The 20,338-nt window shown below is 40.8% G+C and overlaps 5 protein-coding genes and 1 pseudogene across 5 annotated transcripts; 1 reads left to right on the top strand and 5 right to left on the bottom strand.

The window, feature by feature from the left end:
* Window positions 1-24: 24 nt before the first annotated feature.
* Window positions 25-3,179, bottom strand: LOC111200612. Its single transcript, XM_048766952.1, has 2 exons — window positions 720-3,179; window positions 25-630 (listed from the first exon to the last, which is right to left on the bottom strand). Exon 1 carries the CDS (start codon window positions 3,043-3,045, stop codon window positions 2,092-2,094), a length of 954 nt encoding a protein of 317 aa, XP_048622909.1. The 5' UTR covers window positions 3,046-3,179; the 3' UTR covers window positions 25-630; window positions 720-2,091.
* Window positions 3,180-4,414: 1,235 nt separating this feature from the next.
* LOC125607238 lies at window positions 4,415-4,823 on the bottom strand. Its single transcript, XM_048777118.1, has 2 exons — window positions 4,523-4,823; window positions 4,415-4,428 (listed from the first exon to the last, which is right to left on the bottom strand). Exons 1-2 carry the CDS (start codon window positions 4,821-4,823, stop codon window positions 4,415-4,417), a joined length of 315 nt encoding a protein of 104 aa, XP_048633075.1.
* Window positions 4,454-12,905, top strand: LOC125591987. The gene is made up of 4 exons (XM_048766948.1): window positions 4,454-5,151; window positions 5,367-8,381; window positions 8,614-11,628; window positions 11,861-12,905. The coding sequence occupies exon 2, from the start codon at window positions 6,547-6,549 to the stop codon at window positions 7,858-7,860; it is 1,314 nt and encodes a 437-aa protein (XP_048622905.1). The 5' UTR covers window positions 4,454-5,151; window positions 5,367-6,546; the 3' UTR covers window positions 7,861-8,381; window positions 8,614-11,628; window positions 11,861-12,905.
* On the bottom strand, window positions 12,661-20,322 carry LOC125591992 (annotated as a pseudogene).
* LOC111200611 lies at window positions 12,810-14,914 on the bottom strand. Its single transcript, XM_048777117.1, has 2 exons — window positions 14,603-14,914; window positions 12,810-12,998 (listed from the first exon to the last, which is right to left on the bottom strand). The coding sequence occupies exons 1-2, from the start codon at window positions 14,912-14,914 to the stop codon at window positions 12,810-12,812; spliced, it is 501 nt and encodes a 166-aa protein (XP_048633074.1).
* On the bottom strand, window positions 17,192-18,377 carry LOC111200610 (chalcone--flavanone isomerase-like). Its single transcript, XM_048777116.1, has 4 exons — window positions 18,254-18,377; window positions 18,012-18,143; window positions 17,631-17,854; window positions 17,192-17,275 (listed from the first exon to the last, which is right to left on the bottom strand). The coding sequence occupies exons 1-4, from the start codon at window positions 18,375-18,377 to the stop codon at window positions 17,192-17,194; spliced, it is 564 nt and encodes a 187-aa protein (XP_048633073.1).
* Window positions 20,323-20,338: the final 16 nt, after the last annotated feature.

Raw genomic sequence — 20,338 nt, 5'->3', positions numbered from 1 at the left:
TATAAAAATTCTCAGAAAAGGAGCATCGGTGGTTACAACCCCGACTAACGTCGGAGAAACAATGAAAACCTAAAACCATGGAGGAAACTTAGCTAAATCCTAATGGAGAATCAATACAAAAACTACAGAGGGAAAATACGAGTGTGGGAAAGAAGACTTGAAGTACTTGACTTCCATCTCCGGCGGACACAAGCTATCCACCATATCCGATATCACCGGAACTTCTCAAAGCCGGCGTTGTTATGCCCCTCAGACTGAAGAGCATATTTAGTAACCAAAGCATCAAAATCCAGAAGTTAAGATCACGATCTGCATCAGACAACCCCGAAGAGAAGGTAATATTCGCACCACTTTCTCTACTGGTCAAGTTTATGAAATCTTATCTGGTCATGGAGCTACAGTTCCTTGGGCTCATATTGTTTGGATTGTTGGTGGAATTCCGAAGCACTCCTTCCTCTGTTGGCTTTTCCTATTGAATCGCTGTCCTACAAGAGACAGATTACTGAGCTGGGGACTTCTAACCCACCAACTTTCTTGCTCTGTAATTCGTCCCCAGAGTCGCGTGATCATCTCTACTTTCTTTGCCCTTATTCGTGGAGTCTGTGGTACCCTCTTGCTCATCGATGCGGCCTGGATCCACAACAACAATGGAATGATGTCACAGCTCAACTTCAATCACACAATAGCCGTAACTGGAGAGGAAGATTGATTTTGCTTACCTGGCAAAGTTGCATCTCTTGGACTTGGCAGGAAAGGAACAGTCGTCTTCATCGTAATACTTTCAGAACCGTGGATCAGTTGACTAGGCTGATTGATCGACAAATAAGGGACAAAATTTTGAGCTATCGTGATAGGAGTCCTCGTCTCTCTTCAAGGATGATGCAACAATGGCTTTCATGACCCTTCAACATCTTCTACGAAACCATCGGAAACATCGACACTAACCTTCGATGGCAACTTCTTTTTGTTTGGGTCTCCCTAACTTGGGCTATTAGGGAAATTAGGATCTTTGATTTGGTTTAAGTTACTTAAACTACTTTGGGCTGATAACTAGGCTGGTTGGGCCACAAAACACTAGCTGCAATGCTTGTATAATTTTCTTTTCTTCTGCAATTTAAATATGAAATTATGTTCAAAAAAAAAAAAACTTGCGTGTCCAAAACCAGCTAATCGATTTATTCACGATGAAGCTTGAGAGGTGGAGTAGCTCCCGGAGGTGTCCCGAGGCCACGTCGCCAGACTCGCCAAGACGCCATCTCCGATGACGCGTCGTCGTCACGCATGGCCTAGATTCAACGCACATCCAGAAAATCAGCCTGTCAAGAGCAGATTCGAGCTTCAATGGGCTAGACTACTGAAGAAACCGCTATCCTCCAGCAGTACAGCCGTCGCCGTAACCCTCACAACCGCTGGAGCAAAACCCTAGCCCCGATGAACTGACTTGCGACCTCTAGCTAGCCTCTGCACCGTCCTCAAGCGAAGAGGGCCTGCCGTTGAGTCGACGAGCCACCAGAGCCAGGGTTCACGTTGTGGTCCGCCGCAACAGGAACAATCCAGATCTAGGAGATGAACAGATGCGTACGGTTCCGATAACTATAATGGGAGCGGAGAGCCTTCTCACGGACCGGCATGAGACGCCGAGACCGGAGACGAAGAAGGCGAAATGAGATCTAGAGAGAAAATGTTCTGGCGCGTGCAAGCAGCTCACAAGCGTTTTCTATCCCCCGTAGAGGGAGACTCATTACGTGTATTCTAAAATGTGATGTGTATAAACTAAATGTTTTGATTGGATAGTTAAGTTTTTTTCATTTATTGACATGTCCTCTTCTCAAAGCCCTAAAAATCTGATGTGTCATACTTTGGAGAGAACCTTGTGCTATTATTGTGTTAATTTATAAGTACATAAAACTTTACAATAGCTGTTCAAACCTGGATGAGTTTCAAACTTACAACAAACACACATCCTCTAATACATGGATGCATGTATTACATCTAAACACACAAATGAAAAACAAAGACAAATCAAGACTTTAAAACCAAACGATCCATCTTGATTCAGAGCAATAAACTCGTATCTGGTCTCATTTTGATTTAAGTGGATAGGATGTTCAGAAGAGAGACCCTAGCTTGTATCATCACTTTGAACAATCCTTCGAGTCCCTCTTCAAGCTCTTCCATGGCTGCCTCTACTTCTTTGGATCTAACCAATGAACACTGAATCCTTTCACTTATTTCCTCGCTAATCTCTTTCTCCTCTTCCTGATCTTCTCTTGTAACGAGCTTTTCTATTTCAGTTTCCATAGCCTCAAGCTCGAGACAAGAGAAGCCTTTCTCATGATTGTGATGATCTATTCCTTTCTTCACAAGCTTCATAACAATGCCCCAACCTTTGTGTTGATGCTGACTCTTACTCTTCAACCCTTTTGGCGACGACAAGAACGACAAAACCGTGCGCAAGACGAAACAAGTGACCACGCTTGTTTCTTGCATCACTCTAACCAAAGAACTCATCTCTTGATCATCACCACCACGCCAAACGCTACTCTCCAAACACGCGTCTGTCTCTTTCGACATCACCATATACTTCTTGATCTCCTTCTTGTTCTCTTTACGTGACGCCATGTAAGCATCCATGTCATTCTCGAGGCTAAACTCACCACCCTTCTTGCTCCGTCTCAAAGCGGACTGAAGCTCAACAACACTCTTTTTGATCCTCGACGCGCTGTCTTTAGCTCCCCCACAAACCTCTAAGTACTTCAGGGACACTTCAAGAAGCTTATCCATCAAGCCACTGTTTAAAAGAGCTTGTTGAGTTTCAGATGAAGACTTGAAGAGATCTTCGCTTAAGCATCTATAAAGTTCGGTGAGACCAGAGAGACCGTCACGGACCATGGTCCTCGACTCTAGCGAAGACGACCCCAGAGCTCTAACCTTGGTGACCACTTCTTGAATCCTCCCAACACTCGGATGAGACCGAACCGGTAAGCTAACACATCTAGATTTGTATGCTTTGTGGAGCCTAGGGGACAATGAAGACATATACATCTCTCAAGTAATGATGATAAAGAACGGGGTTTAGAGTTATGCTGTGTATGTTTTTTTAGCTCTAGGGTTTATATAAACACACATAATGATAATAAATGTCAATGAGTAGGGCTAGCGTAAGACGTGAAGACCATGTGAAGTGAGTGTGGGTACTTCACGAAGCAGAAGCATAACACGTAAAGCTCATTTAATGCTTTGTGTTTGAATTTTAGTTGAAATCGTTGTCGAAGTTCGATGTTTCGGTTTCGGTTACTAAAACCGAAACTTTATTTCACACCACTTTTCATGCACCGAAGCCACCGTCCATATACGATTCTTTAATATTATTGTCATTGTTTAATTACTTTTATCCTCTATATTTCTTTTGAAGGTTACAAATACAATGCGCTTTTTATACTTTTCTTTTGTGTGTGGGTACATCAACCTCGATTGAATTAAATTAAAAGATTTTGAAAGATTTTGTTACATTATTTAAATGAGATGTAGATGAAGATATCTATCTATTCACGGATGATTTGGTCCCACGCAAGGGGACGATCCCTCCCTTAAATAACACCGTCACACGTCAGCAATTATGTTACCATGAATTTAGGAGTGTACATTAGATTTCCCATTGATCAGGTTTATCCTTTTGGTTTGAGTTTTGGAAAGTATTTCATAAAGTCTTCAAATTTTATTGGTAGGAAGTTAGTAACTTAACCGGTTTAAACTTAAAAAACTAACAAATTTTGACGGTTTAATATATGAGAGCCATGAAAGTGAAAGATTACGAGAAATCCAATTAGGAGGTGCAATCTCACTAGAAAGAGTTCGGAAATTAATTTGGGAGTCTTCAACAATGTGTTGATGAACACATAAAGATAAAAGCCATAGAAATTGTTCAAAGAGAATAAGTGTCATGGTGCATCAATGCAGGTTTGGAGTTGGACCATGCCATTAAGGTTCATGTCTATTGCAATTTGCAAACTAGGCCCAACTAAATACGCAAGTATCGATGGAACAATACTCACTACTTAGGTTAAAAAAACACTCACTACACAATAGACGTATTTATTTAGCTACTATTATCAACATGTTAGACGCATTCATACTTGATGTTATAATACATAAAGTATCATGCATAAAATTCAGCAGCGATAATGCATGCACGTTTTCAGTCAGTGAATTCATACCCTTGCATTTAAAAACTGCTGATTAACCGATCAATGGCTAGTAAATCCTAAACCAACATTTTTCACACAAAGGCTTTGTATATATAAAAGTGCAATATCGTATCTATTTTCACAAATTTAGTTGTCTCTACATTTCTGTTTAATCAGTGTACAAAATTTTATTTATGCGTCTATAATGTATCCATCAGGCAAATTCTCTAATGTTGAATGCCTACGAAAGTAAATTACATGCATAATTTTTTTAATCTAATGAGAGATTATGTTGAGAATTGAGGCTCGTATTCTTATCAACCTTCGAAATAAACCTTCTAGATGCTTCTCGAATCCATCAATGCTCAACTCGACCTCCTCAAGCTTATTTTGTAGGTCATCACGAGAGCAACATATCGCGGAATCCAAACTCTCCAACTCGTTCTTGGTCTCCTCACGAAGATCCTTCTTTTTCATTAGTACTGAAGTCAGCTTGGTCTTAATGTTACTTTGTCGTCCGGACAAGAACTCCAAGAATGACTTCAACACCGAGACACTAACGGAAACTTCTCGTCTCATCGCATCAATAACCGCCACAAGACTTTCATCTTGTTGGCTATTACTCACCCCGAACATGGACACGACTGTAACGACCCAGATTTTTTTCTGGTGGGCCAGTTTGGCCTTTATTAAAAACTAAAGTCTAATTCTCTCTTTTTACTTTGTCCCACATTAGATGTTTAGAAAACCTACCTCCCTTCCCTTCTCCTATATAAGAAACTCCATCATTTCTCTTTATTCTCATCAAGTCAAAGTATTTCTTTGCGTGTGACGAGTTGTTGTTGAATTATTCGACGACCAGTCACTAGTGAATTTTCCGGTGGGATTTCCGGGTGAGCTTCCGGCGAGATTTCTGGACGAGCTTCCGGTGAGATTTCTAGACGAGCTTCCGGCGGGTTTTCTAGTAAGTTTGTTGCCTCCTTATTTCTAGTTATAGGAATATTTTAGGAAAGTTTATAATTTAGGAAATAAGTTATATTAGGAAAGTTTCTATTTTAGGAAAGTTGCCATTTTAGGAAAGTTGCTATTTTAGGAAAGTTTCTATTTTAGGAAAGTTTCCATTTTAGGAAACTTATTTCCAGAGAAGCTGAGCTTAAGTCGTTGATTCTCGTGTTGCAGTTGACCTCAGCTGACCGCATCTTCCGTTGTTCATTTCAGCCTGTGGCTAAGGTGAGGGCTATCCCATTAAATCCCGAGCTAGTTTAGTACTACTATTATGGAAAGTTTAGTTTCGAAACATGATCCGTCTCTGTGAATTGAGTCTGTTTGAGAGTCTTGTTTGTTTATTATTACTATTGATTGTTAAACCGGAAATAGGATAATAGAGGATTCAACGGTTGACTGAATTGAATGAATTAAGAACTGTTATTTATATATGTATATACATAAGTATGTTATGAGATTGCGGGGCACAAAGATGTTGTGCTAACGGCGCATTGTGTGGAGATTGCGGGACACAGAGACGTTTGTGTTAGCGGCGCATTGTATGGAGATTGCGGGGCATATAGACGTCTATGCTAGCGGCGCATTGTATGAGGGATTGCGGGGTACAAAGACGTTTGTACTAGCGGCGCATAGGTGATTGCGGGGTACAAGGATGGACTCTTGTACTAGCGGCGCATAGAGTTATATATTTATATCCGTATAAGGAGAATGCGGGGTGTGTGATCTAGTTATGCACTATCAGCGCATTTGATGTTTTTATGTGGTGTATTAGACACTGTGTTTGTTTTATGCTAGAACTAGGCCTACATAGTCGTAGTGCTATGTACTGAGTCAGTGGTTTGTGGTTTAGCATCCCATACCTCACGGAGTAACTCCCCTGTTACTCACCCCTCTTTCTTCCCCCTTTCAGGTGAGACCGACGAGCAGGAGTGATTACTATCGGATTGGTGCTTTGGGAGTTTTATCTCTTTAAGTTTCAGACTTGCGGTTTTTATGATTTTATCGATATTTTCAGGTTTTATTATATTATCTGGATTTACGACTTTGGAGTTGACTTTAGAGAAGTAATAAATGGAGATTTCGGACTTTATATTTATTTATTTTATTTTGGAAAATACGGGTGTTACAATTTGGTATCAGAGCGGGTTCCGTCCCGGCTCTGACCCGGGATGGCGATTTGTTGGGACGTAGTTTCGACTCGGTTTTTAATCGGTTTTCGACATTTTTAAAATATTTATGAGAATATTGGAATTTTAAAAATAAAAGTAAATAGCACCTTTCTGTTTGGTATTGTGTCTAGAATCGTTGGTGTTCGGTTTCGGCAGAAGTTTATTGAGGTGCTTTTTCCTTTCAGATGCCGCCGCGTAAGAGAGTTGTTCGCACTCAGTCCGCTAGTGCTTCACGAGAGGGTGGAGATGAGAATGTGCCGCCACCGGCTCCACCGATTGATCAGGATGCCCTTAGGCAGATGGTGCAGGATGCTGCCAGACAGGCTGCACATGAGGCAGTTCAGCAAGCTGTCCAGGAGGCTGCTAGAGTAGCTGCACAAGAAGTGGTTAGGCAGATGGCTGCAGCTCAGCAGGTTCCGCCAGTTCAGGTTCAGGGGCATCAGCAGCCCCCTATTCAGCCGGTTCGACCAGTTCAGGTTCAGGGGCAGCAGCAGCCCCCTATTCAGCAGGTTCCTGAGGTTGATGAGACGCTTATGGAGGTGATGAAACAGATGAAAACTGTGGATTTGGAGACTTTTGGGGGAACAGTAGACCCTTTTCAGGCTTATAATTGGAAGCATAGATTAGCTACGTGTCTGCAGACTATCAATTGTCCGTTGCGCCTTTGCCTTAATATCGCAGAGTTGTATCTGCGTGGGGATGCATTAGTATGGTGGGATGGAGTGCAATCGATGCGTGATGGCGATATGACTTATGAGGATTTCCTCATTGCGTTCGACAAGAAGTATTTTCCTAGAGAAGCATTGCACCAGAAGAAGAATGCTTTTGAGCATCTGAGGCAGGGTACTAGGAGTGTCAGAGAGTATGAGCGGGAGTTTTGCCAACTCCGCTTGTTTGCTGGTAATAATTTTGATGCGGAAGACTTGATCAGGAGATTCTTAGATGGGATGCGAGTTGATCTTCGCGGGAGGTGCAGTATGGTTACTTACACGAGCTTGGAGAATCTGGTAGAGAAGGCTGCTGTGCAGGAGGCATGTATTGCAGAGGAGCAGAAGTACTCTAAGGCCCAACCTAAGACTGAAAGAACTTCAGAGTCACCGAACATGGCAGGGGATCAGTCAGGAACACCCAGTTGTGAGCGCTGCCATCGCTACCATTTTGGAGATTGCGTGATGTGTTTTGCATGTGGGCGGTTAGGCCATGTGGCCAAGTATTGTCGATTTACAAAAGTGGATGGTACTGGTACCGGACAGGTTACAGCACCAACGACACTAGCAGCGGCTTCAAAGAAGTGTTATGGCTGTGGCCAGCCTGGTCACATTTTCAGGGATTGCCCGAGGGGGGGACGTGTAGAGAATCCATCACCAGCTAAGCGCCAGGCTATCGCACCACGAGTAGCAAGAGGCAACGAGAGAGTTGAGCCGGCTGATGGTATGTATCTTTTCACTTTGGTAGTTTACGTTTGTGCATGTTGTCTTTTGCGGTTATCATTTGTTTAAAAAAAAGAAGTTGTGCTTAAGATCAGTAGCGCCTGAGTATGAGAGATTTCACCTTATTTGATATGGGAGGACCACATAGTTTGGAGTGTCTACAGCGAACAAACGTCTTTATAACAAAGTTAACTCATGCTGAAGACATCTTATTCCTTTTCTCGACTCAGGATTTGAATTCGGGGACGAATTCCTTCTTAGTGGGGAAGAATTGTAACGACCCAGATTTTTTCTGGTGGGCCAGTTTGGCCTTTATTAAAAACTAAAGTCTAATTCTCTCTTTTTACTTTGTCCCACATTGGATGTTTAGAAAACCTACCTCCCTTCCCTTCTCCTATATAAGAAACTCCATCATTTCTCTTTATTCTCATCAAGTCAAAGTATTTCTTTGCGTGTGACGAGTTGTTGTTGAATTATTCGACGACCAGTCACTAGTGAATTTTCCGGTGGGATTTCCGGGTGAGCTTCCGGCGAGATTTCTGGACGAGCTTCCGGTGAGATTTCTAGACGAGCTTCCGGCGGGTTTTCTAGTAAGTTTGTTGCCTCCTTATTTCTAGTTATAGGAATATTTTAGGAAAGTTTATAATTTAGGAAATAAGTTATATTAGGAAAGTTTCTATTTTAGGAAAGTTGCCATTTTAGGAAAGTTGCTATTTTAGGAAAGTTTCTATTTTAGGAGAGGTTTCATTTTAGGAAAGTTTCCATTTTAGGAAACTTATTTCCAGAGAAGCTGAGCTTAAGTCGTTGATTCTCGTGTTGCAGTTGACCTCAGCTGACCGCATCTTCCGTTGTTCATTTCAGCCTGTGGCTAAGGTGAGGGCTATCCCATTAAATCCCGAGCTAGTTTAGTACTACTATTATGGAAAGTTTAGTTTCGAAACATGATCCGTCTCTGTGAATTGAGTCTGTTTGAGAGTCTTGTTTGTTTATTATTACTATTGATTGTTAAACCGGAAATAGGATAATAGAGGATTCAACGGTTGACTGAATTGAATGAATTAAGAACTGTTATTTATATATGTATATACATAAGTATGTTATGAGATTGCGGGGCACAAAGATGTTGTGCTAACGGCGCATTGTGTGGAGATTGCGGGACACAGAGACGTTTGTGTTAGCGGCGCATTGTATGGAGATTGCGGGGCATATAGACGTCTATGCTAGCGGCGCATTGTATGAGGGATTGCGGGGTACAAAGACGTTTGTACTAGCGGCGCATAGGTGATTGCGGGGTACAAGGATGGACTCTTGTACTAGCGGCGCATAGAGTTATATATTTATATCCGTATAAGGAGAATGCGGGGTGTGTGATCTAGTTATGCACTATCAGCGCATTTGATGTTTTTATGTGGTGTATTAGACACTGTGTTTGTTTTATGCTAGAACTAGGCCTACATAGTCGTAGTGCTATGTACTGAGTCAGTGGTTTGTGGTTTAGCATCCCATACCTCACGGAGTAACTCCCCTGTTACTCACCCCTCTTTCTTCCCCCTTTCAGGTGAGACCGACGAGCAGGAGTGATTACTATCGGATTGGTGCTTTGGGAGTTTTATCTCTTTAAGTTTCAGACTTGCGGTTTTTATGATTTTATCGATATTTTCAGGTTTTATTATATTATCTGGATTTACGACTTTGGAGTTGACTTTAGAGAAGTAATAAATGGAGATTTCGGACTTTATATTTATTTATTTTATTTTGGAAAATACGGGTGTTACAATTTGGTATCAGAGCGGGTTCCGTCCCGGCTCTGACCCGGGATGGCGATTTGTTGGGACGTAGTTTCGACTCGGTTTTTAATCGGTTTTCGACATTTTTAAAATATTTATGAGAATATTGGAATTTTAAAAATAAAAGTAAATAGCACCTTTCTGTTTGGTATTGTGTCTAGAATCGTTGGTGTTCGGTTTCGGCAGAAGTTTATTGAGGTGCTTTTTCCTTTCAGATGCCGCCGCGTAAGAGAGTTGTTCGCACTCAGTCCGCTAGTGCTTCACGAGAGGGTGGAGATGAGAATGTGCCGCCACCGGCTCCACCGATTGATCAGGATGCCCTTAGGCAGATGGTGCAGGATGCTGCCAGACAGGCTGCACATGAGGCAGTTCAGCAAGCTGTCCAGGAGGCTGCTAGAGTAGCTGCACAAGAAGTGGTTAGGCAGATGGCTGCAGCTCAGCAGGTTCCGCCAGTTCAGGTTCAGGGGCATCAGCAGCCCCCTATTCAGCCGGTTCGACCAGTTCAGGTTCAGGGGCAGCAGCAGCCCCCTATTCAGCAGGTTCCTGAGGTTGATGAGACGCTTATGGAGGTGATGAAACAGATGAAAACTGTGGATTTGGAGACTTTTGGGGGAACAGTAGACCCTTTTCAGGCTTATAATTGGAAGCATAGATTAGCTACGTGTCTGCAGACTATCAATTGTCCGTTGCGCCTTTGCCTTAATATCGCAGAGTTGTATCTGCGTGGGGATGCATTAGTATGGTGGGATGGAGTGCAATCGATGCGTGATGGCGATATGACTTATGAGGATTTCCTCATTGCGTTCGACAAGAAGTATTTTCCTAGAGAAGCATTGCACCAGAAGAAGAATGCTTTTGAGCATCTGAGGCAGGGTACTAGGAGTGTCAGAGAGTATGAGCGGGAGTTTTGCCAACTCCGCTTGTTTGCTGGTAATAATTTTGATGCGGAAGACTTGATCAGGAGATTCTTAGATGGGATGCGAGTTGATCTTCGCGGGAGGTGCAGTATGGTTACTTACACGAGCTTGGAGAATCTGGTAGAGAAGGCTGCTGTGCAGGAGGCATGTATTGCAGAGGAGCAGAAGTACTCTAAGGCCCAACCTAAGACTGAAAGAACTTCAGAGTCACCGAACATGGCAGGGGATCAGTCAGGAACACCCAGTTGTGAGCGCTGCCATCGCTACCATTTTGGAGATTGCGTGATGTGTTTTGCATGTGGGCGGTTAGGCCATGTGGCCAAGTATTGTCGATTTACAAAAGTGGATGGTACTGGTACCGGACAGGTTACAGCACCAACGACACTAGCAGCGGCTTCAAAGAAGTGTTATGGCTGTGGCCAGCCTGGTCACATTTTCAGGGATTGCCCGAGGGGGGGACGTGTAGAGAATCCATCACCAGCTAAGCGCCAGGCTATCGCACCACGAGTAGCAAGAGGCAACGAGAGAGTTGAGCCGGCTGATGGTATGTATCTTTTCACTTTGGTAGTTTACGTTTGTGCATGTTGTCTTTTGCGGTTATCATTTGTTTAAAAAAAAGAAGTTGTGCTTAAGATCAGTAGCGCCTGAGTATGAGAGATTTCACCTTATTTGATATGGGAGGACCACATAGTTTGGAGTGTCTACAGCGAACAAACGTCTTTATAACAAAGTTAACTCATGCTGAAGACATCTTATTCCTTTTCTCGACTCAGGATTTGAATTCGGGGACGAATTCCTTCTTAGTGGGGAAGAATTGTAACGACCCAGATTTTTTCTGGTGGGCCAGTTTGGCCTTTATTAAAAACTAAAGTCTAATTCTCTCTTTTTACTTTGTCCCACATTGGATGTTTAGAAAACCTACCTCCCTTCCCTTCTCCTATATAAGAAACTCCATCATTTCTCTTTATTCTCATCAAGTCAAAGTATTTCTTTGCGTGTGACGAGTTGTTGTTGAATTATTCGACGACCAGTCACTAGTGAATTTTCCGGTGGGATTTCCGGGTGAGCTTCCGGCGAGATTTCTGGACGAGCTTCCGGTGAGATTTCTAGACGAGCTTCCGGCGGGTTTTCTAGTAAGTTTGTTGCCTCCTTATTTCTAGTTATAGGAATATTTTAGGAAAGTTTATAATTTAGGAAATAAGTTATATTAGGAAAGTTTCTATTTTAGGAAAGTTGCCATTTTAGGAAAGTTGCTATTTTAGGAAAGTTTCTATTTTAGGAGAGGTTTCATTTTAGGAAAGTTTCCATTTTAGGAAACTTATTTCCAGAGAAGCTGAGCTTAAGTCGTTGATTCTCGTGTTGCAGTTGACCTCAGCTGACCGCATCTTCCGTTGTTCATTTCAGCCTGTGGCTAAGGTGAGGGCTATCCCATTAAATCCCGAGCTAGTTTAGTACTACTATTATGGAAAGTTTAGTTTCGAAACATGATCCGTCTCTGTGAATTGAGTCTGTTTGAGAGTCTTGTTTGTTTATTATTACTATTGATTGTTAAACCGGAAATAGGATAATAGAGGATTCAACGGTTGACTGAATTGAATGAATTAAGAACTGTTATTTATATATGTATATACATAAGTATGTTATGAGATTGCGGGGCACAAAGATGTTGTGCTAACGGCGCATTGTGTGGAGATTGCGGGACACAGAGACGTTTGTGTTAGCGGCGCATTGTATGGAGATTGCGGGGCATATAGACGTCTATGCTAGCGGCGCATTGTATGAGGGATTGCGGGGTACAAAGACGTTTGTACTAGCGGCGCATAGGTGATTGCGGGGTACAAGGATGGACTCTTGTACTAGCGGCGCATAGAGTTATATATTTATATCCGTATAAGGAGAATGCGGGGTGTGTGATCTAGTTATGCACTATCAGCGCATTTGATGTTTTTATGTGGTGTATTAGACACTGTGTTTGTTTTATGCTAGAACTAGGCCTACATAGTCGTAGTGCTATGTACTGAGTCAGTGGTTTGTGGTTTAGCATCCCATACCTCACGGAGTAACTCCCCTGTTACTCACCCCTCTTTCTTCCCCCTTTCAGGTGAGACCGACGAGCAGGAGTGATTACTATCGGATTGGTGCTTTGGGAGTTTTATCTCTTTAAGTTTCAGACTTGCGGTTTTTATGATTTTATCGATATTTTCAGGTTTTATTATATTATCTGGATTTACGACTTTGGAGTTGACTTTAGAGAAGTAATAAATGGAGATTTCGGACTTTATATTTATTTATTTTATTTTGGAAAATACGGGTGTTACAACGACCCTCCATCGATTTTCTTCAAGGATCCAATAAGCTTCTTAGCTTCCTTTCTCATGTTCTTTCTAAATCCGACATAGCCGGAGATAGCTACATCGAGTTGATCATTTCCTCCGGCTATTTTCTTGCGTCTAACGCATGATTGAACACCACGAACATGTTCGTGAGTGTAACGGCCCGGTTCCTGGCCCATAAAAATTTCCCAAAGATTATGGGCTTCTCTACAGCCCATTTGACAAAACCCTAGGGCTTCCCCTTCCCTTTACTATAAAAAGAGATGCAGTCTCCCTTTCTGCCTCATCACAAATCTGAAGCGAAGCCCTGCAGAGAATTCCCGGAGGTCGAAAACCCTAGCCGTCGAGCTCTCTCTCTCTCCTCGCCGTCACCCTCTCTCTCTCCTTGCCGTCGCACGCTCTCTCTCTCTCTCTCCCTCTCGCCGGCGCCGTGAAGGGGTGGTGCTGACCAGATCTCAACCTTCTCAATCCTCGTTTCCAGATCCAGATCCAGATCTAAAACTAAGGTGGAGTGTCTCGAACCCAACCTTCTCTCATGATTCTGTATACTCCTCTATGTTGGAGTTAGGTTGTTTAGACCCTGTTTGAGAGTTAGGTTGATAGAACATGATAATTGCTAGGATGATAGATGAATGAATCATGATGCATAAGAACCCTCATACTGTTAACGGGACTTGATGAACTGATCTATGTTGTGGTGATGTTTATTGGTTGATGAGTGATGCTTGTATGTTTGGATGTGATGTCCCATGTGTGGTTGCGATTGAAGTTAGGATGCTAGAGAAAAATAAATGCTAGGGTGATAGATGAACAATGATTATAAAAGTTATTGAAGTAGAACTTGAATGCGATGTGTATTGTGTGTGACACCGATAACGGGTGGCGTCTAGTGATTGAGTCCAAGTACAAGTAGAAATGAAAAGGGGAAGTAATTGGGAATGGAAAGGGTTAAGCGATAGCGATAAGGAAGTGAAAGGATAAGTAAAAGTATGAAAGAACGTTGTTAAGGTTAAGCATGGGTGGGAAAGCATATAGAGAGTCTAAGGAAAGTAGGTGGGGTAAGTAGTCCACGCTAGGTATCCATAGGAGATGTGGCGAATCCACATGAATATGGAGGCACCCATAGGAGATGTGGCGAATCCACATGAGTATGGGGTAGAAGCCTAGTGGGGGGCTACCCACTGAGGAAAAGAGGAAAAGAGGAAAAGAGGAAAAGATGAAAAGAGGAAAAGACGAAAAGGATATGCATTGTAGGGTTTTAGCTCATGGTCGGGTACAGGAAGTTAAAGAAGTCATAGGATTGAGTCGGACTGGTAAGATGAGTCGGTTAAGTCTAGGGATGGCGTGTGTGGCAATGAGTGAGATCATTGTATTGATTGATTACTAGGTTGTTAGAAATGAATGGAAGTGTGTGTAGAAATTACAGATGGTGATAGGAAATGATAAAATGCATTAACTGATTGTAGTGGCTAGTCAGTCCTAGTTCCCGCATAGAGTAGTATAGAGTGTCATGCGGGCAGGCTGGTCTAGAGCCACTTCACTGAGTAACTTGTTGCTCACCCCCTCCATTTCCATTTTTCCCTGTGTGCAGGACTGTAAGTAGAAGTATATGGATGTGGGTGTGACGGTATTTCAAAGAAGGTTATGCGCTCGTCTCTCGGGACCAGTAACGGGACACGTAGGGTTGTCTAAATGAGTAGACACGTGTCCATAACGCCCCTTCGATAACTCCGGTCGGACGCCGGGGGATCGGGCTGTTACAGTGAGTCTCCACCATGAGATCTCTAGAGACGCTGCATGTATCCATTAGCCTCAAAGACCCATCAAGCATCTCCTCCATAAACTCCGATGCATCAGAAGACGACATAACACGCTGCGTCGAACCTATTTTTAGAAACTCCTCCGTACAACTATAGAGCTCCTCCAAACTAGCCAATGCCATCAAGATTGATTCTGACGAGCCCGTGGTGGTGTTAATCGCTTTAACCTTGCTAAGAGCTTCCTCAATCCCTGTCGTGCTAGGATGCGATTTTGAAGGTAAACTTATAGATCTTAGTTGATTCTTGATGATCATCATATTCGACATTTTTTTGTGTTTGATTTTTTTTTTCTTCTTTCTTCTTTGATCGTTCTGCTTTATTCAACTTGACTTACTACAAATGCATATTTATATAACAAGATTTGCCACGCATCAACCAACAAAACTTCAACAATAATTGAATGTTAAATTTGATTGGTCCGATTATTACTGGCAAATCTGTGACTCTCTGAGCTGTCGGGCTATTATATTGGTCAAATTATTTGGCCACAGAGATAGAGCCTGATGAGTCATTGTTTGTGATGCCTCAGGTTTTGCCACTTATCAATAAGACTTTTACGACTATTTAAAATTTATAAATATCGACGGTCATAAAATTGTCTTGGTAGGTAACGAGATCCAGATCTTCCTCAACCATATATTATACGAATATACTTTTTACAGGAAAATAAATAACGTTTTTTTCACCAAAAATAAATAAATAACGTTTTTAACTTTTTATAAGTAACTTCCTCTGCATGGCTTCTCATATTATACGACACGTACATGAGGTGAACTGGTTTTGAGTTTATTTGCTTGCAAGATTGCGTTGACTTCTTTTATCGGATTGATCTTTTTGACGTGTATACTCTTCAAAATAAAAGGCTAAATGACAACGGCCCCATTTTTGGGCTAACTTCAAACGCAAATTTGGCAATCATATCGCTTTACAATCTGATATAATGACGCATGTTATTGAGGAAAAAAATCATAAATAGTGAAACCAAATAGAGCAAAGCAGTACTCGTTCAACCAAGAGATTTCTTTGATAAGTGGGACGTAATGTAAAATATACCAACAAAAGTAAATCTTCCAAGTTTACAAAAAAAATAAGAAACGTAAATCTTCCAACAAAGGTTACTCTCTGAGACTCTACACTTGCTTTTAGTGCATTAATACACGTGTATAAATGTTTTGTTTAATTTGTCGATTTATATGATTAGCCCATCGAATTTCTTTCACCGTCCAGGTACACGTTTAGAAAGCCTAATATTTTATTTTAACTGTTTTTGCTTATTGATTTGTAAGCACCAATTATTGCATGTTCCATCACGTTATGCTACTGTTCTTATTAATATAAATATCTATAAACATGATTTTAGCACCAGCTCAAGAGTACTTATATAGGTTCCACGTCATTGCCAATGATCTTGGTATAATTATAAGAATTTTACACCAATTATCAATCGCATAAGAAGTTGCTAGAAGAAAGTTGTCAATGATCTTGCTAAAATCATCAGAATCTTGCACCAATTATCACTCGGATAAGATCTAGCTAGAAAAGAGGTTTCTAAAGTAAAATTGTGTGTGGTTTTTAAAGTAACGTTGGGTTTGTTTTAGAACTTCCTGTCTACAAACTTTAAGTTGTGATGATTGATGAACACTAAATCTTTTCAATTTTAATATAATCTTATTAAAGTTGGATATATGCACATAGTTTTTAAATATTTGAAGTCAATATTTTTTTTGGTTAAAGAATTTAAAATTTAATGAAAATACATAATATAAATTGAACTAAATTGAAGTCATTATTTTATAATATTTGGTAGATCAATATTTGATAATATTTGGTAAATCGAAAATCATCTTGGAAGCGAAATGTGGTAAACCCCTATATACTCACATCAAACTAATTCTTAAATTATAACAATAAAATAATCCTTCAAATTTGAGACATTTTATATGATTAAATGAGACTAAAAGTTTACATTACATTAATGTAAAAACGCCAGGTCTAGGTCAAATCCGGCTTACACTAGTGCAAAACTGGATTCCTGTTATTATTAATTTTTCTTTTCTTGCAAGCAAAGCATTTTGAGAACAAAGAAAAAAAAAAGAAAAACACTCTGTTCTTGTCTGTATTTTCCCTGAATCAAATTCATTACTAGATTAATAGCTTAGGTTATAAGACACAACTCGTCTTCTTTTTCAAGAGTAAAACCGGTTTTGATCGGCATCATCTCTGTCCCTAAAAGCAATATCAGCTGATAATCCATTTTTGATTCGTTTGGTATTTTTGAATCAACTCCATTTATTTAAACATGCGATGGGAACCAATCATAACATTATTAAGCATAGAAACATAAACCCTCAAAAACCAAGAAAAACTCCCATAGGGTCAGTTTTCTTTGGCCAATTTATCTCCGAGGGGGAGATCGTTAGCTTCCTCTTGATCATGTCTTTGTTGCATCTTCTTCGACCTTGTCACTATTCATCAGCTGAGATAATCTCTCGGCAACACTCAACCTAGTCCCAGGAGACGCAGCTTCCGTTCCAATGATAAACTCAAGAACTGGCCTCTGTCAACAACTTGTTTTCGATCACCGCTTTTCCCGTTTCGGGAATGCTATCGTCTTTCGAAAACGCAATCTGCAAAAGCATTTTAAAGTCACAACAAAGAGATGTCATAATGCTTTCAAAGCTATCACGTATGTACTAATAAATACTGTTTCAAACGTCAATTGCGTTTACACCTAAACAATGTCAAGAAAACATCTTACATGTTTAAAACGCCATTTCTACATTACCGTTTATATGTAATAATGTAAATAAACAAATTTTTTAAAGATATTAAAAAAAAAACATTATCCTTGCAAGAGTATCCCATGTTCCATTTCCCTTTGACAATTGTATTTATACTCAAAAGTTATGGTTCTACATAACAACATGTGAAGCTAAATGCAAGTCAATGTTATAAGAAGTTGTGAAGGCATCAATCAAGTACCGTAAGAGAGCCTTCAGGGGAGAGAGCGAAGAGGATGGAAGCACCACGAGGGAACTTTTCGTCCTTGAAGACTTCCAAGAACCTCTCCACTGCTTTAGCCTCAGAGTATGTGTAAATCCCTAACGATTTCCATATCTTCACAGAGGTCCCCGTTATTATCTGTGAATATAGTTGTCCCGGTAAAGGCACTCTCATCATCACCTTAATGAGTTTCTCAAAAGTACCTAATAAAGAGCAAAACAGTCATAAAAATTAAGAAAAAGGTTAACTAATTGATGGCAAAAAAGGTTAATATAATTAAACAGAGTTGAAACCCTTTTGACATTAAAACACTTGGAATGATTCCAACGTGTCACGTAAGTAAGTGGTGTAAGGAAGCACCTGTGACGACTTCACGGAAGAAAGGGACGGATTCCATTAACTCCGTCGTTTTACCTTTCCACTTAACGGAGAGTAACGGGACGGCCACAGGATCTAGGTAAACTCCGAAGAATGTGATCACAAACTTATCTCCTACAACATCAATACCTTGCACACTTGCGTATGTTAGCAATAACAAATAATTTTTTTAAAAAAAATGGCGGAGGAAAACGTGTTTTTAAATTTTAAGTATTTTTCCGAACCTGCGCCACCGAGGAAGAGAGGGTTGGAGGAAGCGGGTGAGATGACGGACGGTGGAAAATTAACGGAATCAACTTGAAGATTCGTGACGGAGGGTAACGGTAACTGAGAGCCGGAAGAAAACATGGTTTGAGTTTGGGGTTTAGGTAATTGGAATGATTTGTTGATGATGATAATGATGAAAATAGCTTTCTTGGGTTGGGTAATTTATAAAGAGGAGGTAGAGAGCAAAAGTTAGGTTAAGTGTTAGTTAGCATGTGGCGTTACGCGCTTCTGTCCCTTAAATGTTTGAATGGAAGATTGATCAGTACGGTGGTAGAAACTTTAGAGCTCATTTCACACGGGCTTGGCTTACAGTAATGCGCGCGGTTTAATGATAACCAATTAGTTTATGTTTTCTGTTAGTTTTGTAAAATAATAAAGAGTAAAATATTCCATTCCCCTTGTTTCTAGGCATCACCAGATAAATTAGCAGTTGCATTACTGTTTCTAGGTCACAGATTAGATGTTTTGTTCAAGCTATTAACCTTGTCTGTTGCTTATTAGTTTGCTTTCTTGTTGTTGTGTTTGATTTTACGGATGTTACTTTGTACAACATGACAACATGTTGATGATAGATGCATACGTGTGACTATTCACCATTGTTTTCTTCTTCAGCACGTCATGTTTACTTGAGTTCTTCTATGTATGTCCCCTGAATCAAATTCATTACCAGATTAATATCTTAGGTTTATAAGACACTGCCCGTCTTCTTTTTCAAGAGTAGGATAGTGAAACATCCTTGTAAAGTTCTGCTTTGGTGTCTAGCTTGCATAGCAAGACAAGGAAGAGCCAAGCGAAATGAACAGAGAGGGCATGATTGTGCTCTTCCTCTTCTTGCATTGGAGTCCTGACGTAAGACTCAAGCAACTTGGTGTTTCTAGGTATTGGATGGTCTGCAAGGATTTCAGAGAAGACAGGGAAGAGATGAAACTAATTGTAGATCTTGTCAGCTTATGAATCCCTCCTCCAGGTGTAAGAGCTTTAGTTGAAACCTTATGAATGGTTGATTGATTCAAAGTCGGTGAGAGCACTGTGGATTGAAACCTTTAGCTTTTGAAGCGACGTGAGCGCTTGAGACTTCACACCAGCTACTGAATCAAAGTGGAAGATCATCTCTATGTCTTGCTCTTGATCACCCAGTCTGTTCTGTGAAACCTTGAGCCTTTGTAAGCTTCGATCTCAAGCAAGCTCAGCCCTTCATCTACTATAGATTTTCTGATCCTCTTAGAACTGATCATACACTCTGCTATAGCCTTTAGGTCAGACATAACCACAGCTGAAGCTTTCTCAACTTTAGTTATGGATTCATTAGCTTTCTTGATCTCATTCTCATCTTCAAACTCGGAGTTGGTTGACGTTGAGGACTGACCAGAAACTGAATCAGGATCAAGCTTGTCTCTGTTTGAAGATAATATCGGGAAGAACTCTTTTTCTAGCCTTGTCATGGCGATCGTGCGCAAGAGCAAGCTTTGGAGATTGAGAGTCTTGCCAGACAAGCAAGTGCATAGCTTTGCGCAAGTCATTTGATGAACTCTTTGGCTTCTTTTCTGCTGTGGTTGAACAGAGAGACGATCTTGGTGAAGGAAGGTGTGTTAGGTTCCCATTTCTTGATGATGGCTTCTGCTCTCTCTATGGTGGCATGAGTAAAGACCTGGTGCAGAGGAGAAGCTGGGTAGGATGTGAATGAGGAAGGAGATGAAGGAAGAGACTTGGGAGAAAGAAAGAAAATTTTGACTTTTTCTCCATTGATGAAGAGAGATCTGTGTTTTGTTTCTTGAATGTTTTGATAATGTTAACTTGGCTAATACCCTTTCTATTTTATAAGATGGTTTTTAACAATTATATATAGAGAGAGATTGGTCTTGAGCTTCCCTGTGAATTTAGACCTAGACCAAAGAGAACCATTGACTAGGATGTATTAGTAAGCCTTACTTTTATTATACTATACTTAGATTAGATCAGTACAGTACAGTACAGGACAGGTTAAAAATGAAGAAAATGTTATTGCTTAACACGTCCAGGACTAAGAGTATTTGACTATTTCA

The sequence above is a fragment of the Brassica napus genome, chromosome A3 (assembly GCF_020379485.1).
Source record: "Brassica napus cultivar Da-Ae chromosome A3, Da-Ae, whole genome shotgun sequence".
Taxonomy (NCBI): domain Eukaryota; kingdom Viridiplantae; phylum Streptophyta; class Magnoliopsida; order Brassicales; family Brassicaceae; genus Brassica; species Brassica napus.
The sequence above is the reverse complement of the archived record's forward strand: the minus strand, read 5'-3'. Positions and strand labels throughout refer to the sequence as shown.